The 12,549-nt window shown below is 39.2% G+C and overlaps 1 protein-coding gene across 1 annotated transcript in view; it reads right to left on the bottom strand.

Annotated features, from left to right (window-relative positions):
- Positions 1–234: 234 nt before the first annotated feature.
- The window catches only part of LOC128657250 (gastrula zinc finger protein XlCGF26.1-like), a 44,454-nt gene continuing 32,139 nt past the window's right edge, over positions 235–12,549 (bottom strand). Inside the window, exons 5-6 of the mRNA XM_053711521.1 lie at positions 6,667–6,780; positions 235–2,122 (exon numbers count right to left, since the gene is read on the bottom strand). Coding sequence (XP_053567496.1) covers positions 918–2,122; positions 6,667–6,780 — 1,319 coding nt within the window. The 3' untranslated portion in view covers positions 235–917. The remainder of the gene's footprint in view (positions 2,123–6,666; positions 6,781–12,549) is intronic.

The raw sequence follows: 12,549 nt of genomic DNA, 5'->3' as shown, positions 1-12,549 counted from the left end.
CTATGCCGTGGTGAGCCCCTAGGATATCTATTATAATACTTGGATTGTAATATGAACTCTGCTGACCTGGTGACATCCGCAATAGTGGGACTCTTGAACAGAGTTGGTTTCACCGTATGAACTGTCTTGATTAATGTGTATACTGAAAAGACTCTCAAAAGTTTTTTTTGTCATTAATAAATATATACGTGTGAGAACAATAAATATATAAATGTGAGAAATCTACAACAAAAGGTTGGAAAACACATATTTTTATTACAATTTAAATAAATGAGGTTGTAAACAATACAGTTTGAGTTTTTTCAACTCTATGGTCAAAACATTTGTCGATTTATAAATGCATTAAGTAACTTTTGTAAAATAAATTAATTGAGAATAGTGTTTTTCTATAGAAATTAGCAATTGAAAATCAAAAGAAGAAAAAAATCAGCACAATTAATTTTATGCAGCCTATCCTTATCCAAAGATTTTTGGAAGCCTCTTGCACTTTTGATGTTAACATAGGGGCTCACTCTGTAAACCAATACACCTAGTTAATTAAAATTCCGGCTAGGGAAGTAGTCACCTACTGATCACCTGACTAGAATGCCCTCACCAAAAAGGGTTTACCAATATATAAATAAAGGCCTTTGGGTATATTTATATAACTCTGAACTGCACATAGGGCTCTCTTCTATAAACCTTTACTTAAATAAATACATGTTTGTTTGTTTTGATGCCTTGTGATCACTAGTCTATTTAAGCCTATACAGGGTCCCCCCCCCACTGTGATAATTAACACTCTACACTATTTCATAACGGCAGATTAGGTGCAAAGGGGCCTCAAACAGCTACAAAGGAATGCCCCCAGAGTATATGTAATCATCATCAGCACTCTAGGCATTGTGCAAATGATGATTATGTATCACCCTCTGCACTTACAAGGTTAAGCTATGATTTCCCTGATTTCCTTCAATATGAATTCTCTCATGAGTAATAAGATTTTTTTTCCGAGTAAAGCATTTACCACATTCAAAACATGAAAATTCTTTCTCTCCTGTATGACTTTTCCGATGTGTAATAAGATTTGATTTCCAGGTAAAACATTTCCCACATTCAGAACATGGAAATGCTTTCTTTCCCTTATGAATTTGCTGATGAGAAATAAGAGTTGATTTCAGAGTAAAACATTTCTCACATTCAGAACATGAAAATGCTTTCTCCTTTGTATGAATTTTCTGATGAGTTATGAGATTTGATCTCTGAGTAAAACGTTTCCCACATTCAAAACATAAAAATGCTTTCTCTCCTGTATGAATTTTCATATGCTCAATAAGATATGATTTCTTGGAAAAACATTTCCCACATTCAGAACATGAAAATGCTTTCTCTCCCATATGAACTTTCTGATGATTAATAAGATTTGTTTTCCGAGTAAAGCATTTACCACACTCAAAACATGAAAACCCTTTCTCTCCTGTATGACTTTTCCGATGTGTAATAAGATTTGATTTCCAGGTAAAACATTTCCCACATTCAGAACATGAAAATGTGTTCTTTCCTGAATGAATTTGCTGATGAGAAATAAGAGTTGATTTCAGAGTAAAACATTTCCCACATTCAGAACATGAAAATGCTTTCTCCTTTGTATGAATTTTCTGATGAGTTATGAGATTTGATCTCTGAGTAAAACTTTTCCCACATGTAAAACATAAAAATGCTTTCTCTGCTGTATGAATTTTTAGATGTTCAATAAGATATGATTTCTTGGAAAAACGTTTCCCACATTCAGAACATAAAAATGCTTTCTCTTCTAAATGAGTTTTCCGATGATTCCAAAGAGATGATTTCCAGATAAAACATTTCCCACATTCAAAACATGAAAATGCTTTCTTTCCTATGTGAAGTGCCTGATGATTAATAAGAATTGATTTCCGACTAAAACATTTCCCACATTCCAAACATGAAAACACTTTCTTTGCTGTATGAATTTTCAGATGGTTAATAAGTTGCGATTTCGTGTTAAAACATTTCCCACATTCAGTACATACATTTCCTACATAGCTTGTTTGGTACTGAAGAACATTGAAAGAAGCATCTGCACTCTGAACGTGACTAGGATTATTGTAGTTCAAGAAGCTATCTGTTGAACAGAAATACAATGGAATTATTATTTATTTTGAAAACACTTTAACTATTCTGAATACGCCTCCATGCTAAAACTTAAGGGTAGTTTACTGGACACTAGGGCATCCCATTTTTGTCAATCACTGTGTGTGGACATAACTTTTCTTGGCGCATGCACTCTAAAATGCCTCTGACATAGAAAAATAGAATTTGACGGTAGATAGGAACCAAAAAGGCCCAACAAGTCTACCCACATTACATGTTACTTTTTTCTTAGGATAGCCTTTTGCATGTCACAGGCATTTTTTAAATTCCTTTACAGTCTTTGTGTTTATCACCTCAAATGGAAGTTTATTCCATGAATCCACCACTCTTTCTGTAAAGAAATGCTTCCTCAAATTTCTCCTGAATCTGCTACCCTCTAACTTTAGATTGTGACCCCTTGTTTTGGCATTTATTTTTTGTGGAAAATGCTTTCAGCTTCTACTTTATTAAGTCCCTTCATATATTTGAAGGTTTCTATCATTTCACCTCTTTCCCTTCTATCCTCTAAACAATACATATTTAGATCATAGAGTCTATTTAGATCATAGAGTCTTTCTTTGTATGTATTATTTTAGACCATGTACCATTTTATAAACACCAAGGAAGAATGATATAAAGGATACCAGACTTCCCAAAGTATGCACTTGCAGCACTCTAGGCCTAAACTAAGGAATGGGATTCCCCAACAGGATATTAAAATATAACTTTTATTAATATTAAAATTAAAAAACCAAAATAGTTTGGTTGATACACACACAATTAAAATATTCACCAGTATCCAAATCAGTGTAATAAATTCCACGTTAGATCACAAAATATAATAATTCGGCCTCAATAAATTCACCAATATTAGTGATCTAAATGATCAAATAAGTCAACTAGGTAGTGGTTACCACAATAGTTATAACCTTAATTATAGAGCTAGTGTAAGAGTTCCCATCCGGGTAATGTAATTCAATTATCACTATTGAGTATATAGTGCAATAAATGATATCAAAGTTATGAGTACTTCACATCGATGATAATAATCAGAGAATAGGGGTGACAGTGAGTTAAGTATTCACAGAAAAAACTTAATCAGTTATAACCTGGGCTACAGATTTAGCCAGTGTACTTATATAAATAGCAATGTGTGCGTGATTGGTGCTACTTTTGTTTTCTGTATTGTATTAGGCGCACATTCATGAAGGTTGGATCAGAGTGGAGCGGGGGCGGGACTTCCGGTCCCACAGGGTATAAATCCCCACAAACACGGCGGCTTGCTGCCTTTGATAAAGCCCAATCGGGCGAAACGCGTCAGGGGAGAGTGTTGAACTCGTTCATGCTCTATTTTCTTATGTTTTTTAAATAAGCCCAGTATTGCCTAATCATGTGGAGTGTAGGGTTACAGCAATTACAGAGCTAATTATTGGCATTTGTCCAATCTGGGTGCTGTGTACTGAATAGGGACTTCTTACACGGCGCTTAAATTTGAGTTTACATACTTATCTGCAAGGTTATTGCGTACCAACTATAAACAGAATAACAATTTATACTTAAACAGCCTGGGTTGTGCCAGACTTTATTTATTAATTGCTAACCGAGTTTTCTGAATAATTATATGCTACGCCGTTGATACCTAATGTAAACTGAAGAATAGTGAGCATTTATAGAAACAGGGTTGTGCCAGCTTTAACTTGAACTATAAACCTATTGTATGAATGAGTGTGTATCACAAGACCTTATAGACCAATGAGTGTGAGTTGTACCACTTTATAATTACAGCATTCGCTGTACCATACGGCGCCAAATTGGAACTTGCATATTAACTTGCAACTTTGTTGCGCATTAACTACAAACCGTATGATAATTATTATGTATAAACCTGGGTTGTGCCAGACTTTATTTATCTAACTGCCAAATCGAGTGTTTGGAATGAATGTGTGTTACGCTGTTGATACAAATTACAAACTGAAGGAAACTTAGTTTTTTCATATAATCTGGGTTGTGCCAGACTTAGCCTTAATTACAAACTCAGTTTATGGAGTTTTCTGAATGATTAGATGTTATGCCATTGATACCTAATACAACTGAAGGATAGCAAGCATTTATAGAAACTGGGTTGTGCCAGACTTAACTTAAATTATAAACTCAGTGTATGAAAGAGCGTGTATCATAAGATCTTATATACCAATGAATGTGAGCTGTATTACTTTACAATCATATCATCCGCTGTGCCACAAGGCACCATAATTAGAACTTCCACATTCACTTGCAACTTTGTTGTGCATTAACTACAAGCCGTAGGACAATTATTATTTACTAAGTCTGGGTTATGCCAGACCTTATTTATTTAACTGTTAAATACAGTGCTTGGAATGAATGTGTGTTACGTTGTGGAAACTAATTGCAAACTGAATGACACTTAATCTTTATAAAATCTGGGTTGTGCCAGACTTAACCTTAATTACATACTCAGTTTATGAATGAATGCGCACCTAAAGAACTTAAAGAACATTGAATAAACCTTAGGACACTTATTATTCATACAACCAGGGTGGTGCCTGAGTAATTGCTAACTAAGTTTTCTAAGGAGTGTGTGCCCAAAATGAGGAAGACTGATAAATATGAGCCATATTATTATTTTTGCAGCATTTGCTGTATTTGCCTAACCCAGCAACTTTGATTACTGAATCTGGACTGTACCAGACAGAAACATATTACTAACAAGGGCTAAATCATTTAACAGATAGAATTGGCTATATCTGAGGTCTGGGCGGTACAGGACTATGTTTATCTCAACATAGACTTTATTCCAACCTTTATGAATGTGCGCCTAATAAAATACAGACTTTATTCCAACCTTCATGAATGGGCGCCTAATACAATACAGAAAACAAAAGTAGCACCAATCACGCACACATTGCTATTTATATAAGTACACTGGCTAAATCTGTAGCCCAGGTTATAACTGATTAAGTTTTTTCTGTGAATACTTAACTCACTGTCACCCCTATTCTCTGATTATTATCATCGATGTGAAGTACTCATAACTTTGATATCATTTATTGCACTATATACTCAATAGTGATAATTGAATTACATTGAGATTACATTACCCGGATGGGAACTCTTACACTAGCTCTATAATTAAGGTTATAACTATTGTGGTAACCACTACCTAGTTGACTTATTTGATCATTTAGATCACTAATATTGGTGAATTTATTGAGGCCGAATTATTATATTTTTTGATCTAACGTGGAATTTATTACACTGATTTGGATACTGGTGAATATTTTAATTGTGTGTGTATCAACCAAACTATTTTGGTTTTTTAATTTTAATATTAATAAAAGTTATATTTTAATATCCTGTTGGGGAATCCCATTCCTTAGTTTAGGCCTAGAGTGCTGCAAGTGCATACTTTGGGAAGTCTGGTATCCTTTATATCATTCTTCCTTGGTGTTTATACTTATATTTGTGCACAAGCACCATTTCCTCTAGTACATAGTAGATTTGATTAAACTCATACCTCCTGATTGGAATTACCATTAGAGGAAAAGTCCAAAGTAGTGCCACTGTTCATTCTTGTGGGTTGAAGCATGTACCATTTTAGTAGGCCTCTTTTGGACAGCTTCTAGTTTAATTATATCTTTCTGAAGAAATGGTCTCCAGAACTGTACACAGTATTCCAGATTTAGCTTAACTAATGATCTGTAAAGTGGCATAAAAAACCTTGCTATTTCTGATACTAATACCTCTCCCAATGCAACCAAGTATTCGACTGGCCTTACTGGCTGCACTACTGCAGTGTTGACCAAATTTTAAATCATCTGAAATAATAATTCCCAAGTCCCTTTCTTCTTTAGTTACAGTCAGTAATGAACCATTGAGAGTATGATTGGCCTTTGGGTTTTTAGATCCTATATGACCAGTCCTCTAGTTTTTTTAATATCCCTGTTCATTTGATCAACTCTCCTGGAACATTAACTCTGTTACAAATTTTCGTATCATCAGCAAACAAGCAAACCTTCCCCTTAAGCCCACTTCCAATATCCCTTATGAACATGTTAAACAAAACAGGCCCAAGAACTGACCCTTGAGGAACACCACTAGTAACTGATGCCTCATTTGAATGTACTCCATTAATTAAAATTCTCTGTTGTTTATCTTTAAGCCAGCATTCTACCCACTTAACAATCTTACCATATACTCCAAGGCAATACATTTTGTGAATAAGCTTGTTGTGTGGGACGGTGTAAAATGCTTTGCTAAAGTCTAGATATGCATTAGGGAAATGTACCCTGTACTGTCAGATGCGCCACTTGTAATTTTACTCTAAATGTTTAGAAATGGGGCATGCATGAAAGGTAAATTCTAAATAAATATAACAATATTATAAATAATCATTTAAACTTGTGTTACACACTAACCCATGTCTGCTGTGTAACCATCTGATAAAATATAACTATTTGCATGAGACAAAATGTCACCATCACAGAGTCTTCCCTTTACTTAAAATGTGCTAATCACCTGTAGCCGTATTTATAGGAACTTCATCCTTCTCAGTCTTCACCTGATCACACACATACGGTTCTCTTCCGTGCTCAACCGCTGAGCCATCAGAAGGCGTCACATCCATACGGCCTGTACAGTGAGAATACACGTATTTGTAAGTAGTTTGTAGTATCCATTGGATATATTAATATCTCTCCCCCTTATATACAGATAAAATCCTGTGGCAAGCTATAAATTACTATCACCTAGATTACGAGTTTTGTGTTACGGTTTTAACGCTGAAAAAAATTGCCATTTCAGCGTAAAAACAGTAATGCAGCCATTACGAGTCTTGTCGATATAGCTATACTGCAAGTATTTTAGCCTGTAAAGCAACTTCAATCCCACACTTTAAAAAAATGACGTTTTTGCGTTGGATTTTCATAGCGCCGGTATTACAAGTTGTGCGGTGAGGCTAAAATGCTTGCATTACAGCCTATACCGACACAATCCATTCCGCTATCTGAAAGCAGTAGTTATGAGTTTTGCACCACAAAAATGTTACACAAAACTCATAACTAAACAGTTACAAAGTACACTAACACCCATAAACTACCTATTAACTCCTAAACCGAGGCCCTCCCGCATCGCAAAAACTATTTAAAACTTATTAACCCCTAATCTTCTGCCCGCCCACATCCCGCCACTATAATAAAGTTATTAACCCCTATTCCGCTGCTCCCCGACACCGCCGCCACCACTAACTAACTTTAAATTAAAATTACAATATCCCTATCTTAAAATAAATTAAAACTTACCTGTGAAATTAAAAAAAACCTAAGTTTAAACTAACAATTAACCTAACATAACTATCATACTAAAATTTAAATAACTACCAATTAAAAAAACTAAATTACACATGAAAAAAAACTAACACTACAAAAACAATTTAAGTCTAAAATTACAAAAAATTAAAAATACTAAATTACAAAAAATAACAAACACTAAATTATGAAAAATAATAAACGAAATTATCAAAAATAAAAACAATTACACCTAATCTAATAGCCCTATAAAAATAAAAAAGCCCCCCAAAATAAAAAAAACCCTAGCCTGCAATAAACTACCAATAGTCATTTAAAGGGCTCTTTTACATTGCCCTGAAAAGGGCATTCAGCTCTTTTACATAAAGCCCAAACCCTGATCTAAAAAAAAAACCACCCAAAAAAGATTTTTTTAAAAAAAACCTAACACTAACCCCCGAAAATCCACTCACAGTTTCTGAAGTCCGGACATCCAGAAGGGGAGAAGTCTTCATCCAGGCGGCAAGGTCTTCATCCATCCAGGCGGCGTATTCTATCTTCATCCAGGTGGTGTCTTCTATCTTCATCCCGGTGGCATCTTCAATCGTCATCCCTGGGGCGTAGCGGGTCCATCCTTGAAGACATCCGGCGCGGAGTGTCCTCTTTATACAGTCACCGCTGTACACTGAATCTTCAATGCAAGGCAGCCTTTTCAAAATGGTGTCCCTTACATTCCTATTGGCTGATTTGATTTTTGAAATTTAAATCAGCCAATAGGATGAGAGCTACTGAAATCCTATTGGCTGTTCAAATCAGCCAATAGGATGAGAGCTACTAAAATTCTATTGGCTATTCAAATCAGCCAAATGAATTTCATTAGCTCTCATCCTATTGGCTGATTTGAACAGCCAATAGGATTTCAGTAGCTCTCATTCTATTGGCTGATTTGAATTTCAAAAATCAAATCATCCAATAGGAATGCAAGGGACGCCATTTTGAAAAGGCTCCCTTGCATTGAAGAATCAGTGTACAGCGGTGAACGTATGAAGAGGACGCTCTGCGCCGGATGTCTTCAAGGATGGACCCGCTCCGCACCACCGGGATGAAGATAGAAGACGCTGCCTGGATGGATGAAGACCTCGCTGCTTGGATGAAGACTTCTTGCCCTCGGATGTCCGGACTTCAGAAACTGTGAGGGGGTTAGTTTTAGTGTTTTTTAAATCTTTTTGGGTGTTTTTTTTTAGATTAGGGTTTGGGCTTTATGTAAAAGAGCTGAATGCCCTTTTCATGGCAATGTAAAAGAGCTGAATGCCCTTTTAAGGGCAATGTCTATATACATGCCCTTTTCAGGGCAATGGGTAGCTTAGGTTTTTGTTAGAGTTAGGTTTTTTTATTTTGGGGGGTTGGTTGGGTGGTGGTTTTTAATGTTGGGTGGTCTTTGTATTTTTTTCAGGTAAAAGAGCTGATATATTTAGGGCAATGCCCTACAAAAACATAAATTATGCTTACCTGATAATTTCCTTTTCTTCTGATGGAAAGAGTCCACAGCTGCATTCATTACTTTTGGCAATTAAGAACCTGGCCACCAGGAGGAGGCAAAGACACCCCAGCCAAAGGCTTAAATACTCCTCCAACTCCCCTCATCCCCCAGTCATTCTGCCAAGGAACAAGAAACAGTAGAAGAAATATCAGGTTGAAAGGTGCCAGAAGAATAATAAGGATGCCCCACATAAAATTACGAGTGGGGAGCTGTGGACTCTTTCTATCAGAAGAAAAAGAAATAATCAGGTAGGCATAATTTATGTTTTTCTTCTTAAATGGAAAGAGTCCACAGCTGCATTCATTACTTTTGGGAAAACAATACCCAAGCTATAGAGGACACTGAATGCCAAGATGGGAGGGTACAATAGGCGGCCCATTCTGAGGACACCAGGCCTGTACCTTCACCCAATAAAAAAAACACGCTTCATCGGAAGCCGAGAATTTTTTTAAAGAAAAAGCCCCAAGGACACTGACGCAGCTAGTCCAGAAGACAAACTAGAGACCGCAAAATGGACTCGACTGAGCCAATAGTCCTGCAGGAGACACCGTCACCAAAAAGATGGTCCCCCACCACTCACCCCCCACTAATGAAGGGGACACCAGCCGAAACCCCCAAGGGGACAAGGCAAAGGAGAACCAAGGAAACCGAAAGGTCCCCTAATACAAAAAAAGAACACCTCCAAGAGTGAGTCCAGCTCACAGAGACCCCAACGGCCCCAAACAGGAAAAGGAGGCCACGCCTATACCAAGCGAAACCCGGGATAAGACCGGGCACAGAGACAGAACAGAGTTCTCTCCAACATCCTGCAAGCACTGAATGCAAATGAAGAGGCAAAGTCCTCCCAGTGTCTGAACATAGAATACCAAAGTATTCAACCACGAAAAACATGTAATAGACCCAGGCGAAAAACCCCAAGTTTGAGAACACATCCATATCAGGATGACACAGAGGACACTACGAGGAAAGAAAAAGCAGTCAAGCAAGGAACAGTCCGCAGCAAGTTGAAAGGAAATTCTATATCCTAGCAGACTGAGCTAATGGATAGACTCAACAAAGCTCACACATCCAGAGGAGACTGCGACCTGAACGCAGCGCCTTAGACCGCTCGGCCATCTTGACCTGTAGACCCACACCAAGCTGGACCAACCCAGCCCCAGGGTTCCAAAATAGGGGAACAGAAGCATCCCGAAACTGGTACAGGAACAAGCGTAAGGATAGCACAGCCATCTCCACAGAGTACAAGACAACCCAACTCTGAAAACAGACGACAAGGCCATAGACCTAAGGATCTATCAAAATAAAGGCCCAACAAGTCTGACTTGGAGCCAGCAAGACCCCAGGGGGAACCAATCCCACCTTTCTACCACCCATCCAGGAGAAGCCCCAAGAAAGGACTCCATCTCTATAGGGAGGAGAATATCCCCAAAAGAAAAGGGAAGAGGCCGGAAGAGCAACAACTGTCCTCAAGGCTTGACACCACCGGCTAATGGGAAGATAAATCCCCAACACAAATGTCCTAGAAAAGGACCCCCTACAAGTAGCTTGCCAAGCAGAGGCACAGCCAACCAATTCGTCCGGAGGAGCAGGGAATCCACAGGTACACTGTCAAGCTGACCAGGGGAATGTAACCCTAAGGCGCACCAAAAATTGGACATCCAGCGCCCGCAGCTGGGTATGAACCAACAACACTTGAGGTGCAAGCCACACAGCTAACCACTAGATGACATGGGATACTCTGTTGCAAAGAGTAATAAATACTCCGAAAACATGGCCAACCATGACCAGGCCAGGTAGATGGAGCAAGGGCATAGCCCAAGTTCCCACTACCGTGGAACACCCCAACCAGCCCTGAGATCGAAGATTCCAAAACAACCCAAGACTGGGTCAGGAAAAAGGCCAAGCGAAGCCTCATCAACCGGAAGTCTCTGGAGAAAAACAGGTCCAGGCACCTAATAGTTCAGGCAACCTTACCCTAGAACTAAAAACCTCAACTGGCCAAAAAGGCCAGACACAAGGGATATTAATGCATACCCAGAGAAACCGGATAGCGAGAAGAAATCGAAAGCCCCGACCAAGGAAGGAACCACCCCTAGCCATAGTCCAACGCTCCAAGGAGCAAGGCTAGAAGTCTTATGAAGAGAGTTCTTAAGGCCTAAGGACAACATAAAGGATACCTCAAGGTCAACTCTAGCAGGGCTAGCCTCCCCATCACTTCCACACCAGCAGAGGACACAGGGAAGAAAAAATGCGCTAAGCCTTCCCAGCTTCGGGAAACCCCAAGCTAACAAAGTCCCCACAGGGATCAACCATCACTTGGAATACAGATCCCTAAAAGGAGATCCAACAAGCCCGGGACAAAGGAAGGAGACCCAAAGGTCTTCACTCAAACAGACAGTACACATCAAGAGTAAGAGCATCACTCAAACAGACAGTACACGTCAAGAGAAAGAGCAGTATCTAGATACACTATAAAAAGCGTATGCGCGCACCTGCAAGGTGCCAAGAGCTGCAACTGGTTTCAAACTGAAAACCCTCCACGTGCTAGACAGCCTAATCTGATACAAGCTGTTGATTAGGCTCACAAGGCGATCCAGAGCCCTGAAACCGAAGGCCAAACCGCTCAAACTGCGACAACGGGGCACTAAGCCCTCCAACCCTCCCCCACATAGGGGAGGAAAACACTAGGTTCTGATGATATCAGATGTCAGATAGAGTGACGCAGCGGAAAAACTCCCCTGACCCGGTCACCTATGACTGAAGGCTATAAGAACTGAAAGAATCCATCCCGCCTTACGGACCCTCAGGTCTTCTCAAATGCTTAGTTAAACATGAAAACCAATGAAAACCTGAGCACTCTGCGCTTCTACCGTACCAGCCGAGCAGAACAGCGCCATGTGTCTGAACAGCCGCAAGACCGAACGAACCCAACAGGACCAGCCTGCACTTAGGGTCCTAACTGGTAAGCTGCCAAATTCTCCCTCATAGGGGAAAAAAAAGAAAGCAGACATTTTAACATAGAACTAAAGTGTCCAAAACAACTTCCGAAGAACAAAGAGTAAAGATTCCAGAAGGTTCCCGAAGGAAACAAAACCAAATAAAAGACATCCTATCGTATACAAATAAGATATAAGGCAACCCTGGTTAGCGCCCAAAAAGACACAGGCCTACCCAAAGAACCAGCCAAACGGAGCCCTATCTTCCAAAAAAAGACTAGGAAAGATCTCAATCAAATGACAATCAGGAGATTACCTCATCCCCACATGTCTAATGAGGTGCACCATTCGAATTAGCAGACTGAAAAAACCCGTATCTGGTAACGATAGGGTCATTCAATAACTGAAAAACATGTCTGAGCAATACGCGAAATCGCGCAATCCTGTAACGAAAGGCACAACACTCAGGGACAGTTACAGCCGCGGGGAACTGTAGAGGCCCTCCCCAAGGCAGAAGGCCCGGGAAAATAGGGCACAAGCACATTCTCAAATAAACGTTGGGACTCTGCAGACAAACAATCGCCAACATTATGTGGAAGCGAAAACGTGCTGCAACCTCCGGGGGGAATACGCCACCCTG

This window comes from Bombina bombina, chromosome 4 (genome assembly GCF_027579735.1).
Source record: "Bombina bombina isolate aBomBom1 chromosome 4, aBomBom1.pri, whole genome shotgun sequence".
Lineage (NCBI taxonomy): Eukaryota > Metazoa > Chordata > Amphibia > Anura > Bombinatoridae > Bombina > Bombina bombina.
The sequence above is the reverse complement of the archived record's forward strand: the minus strand, read 5'-3'. Positions and strand labels throughout refer to the sequence as shown.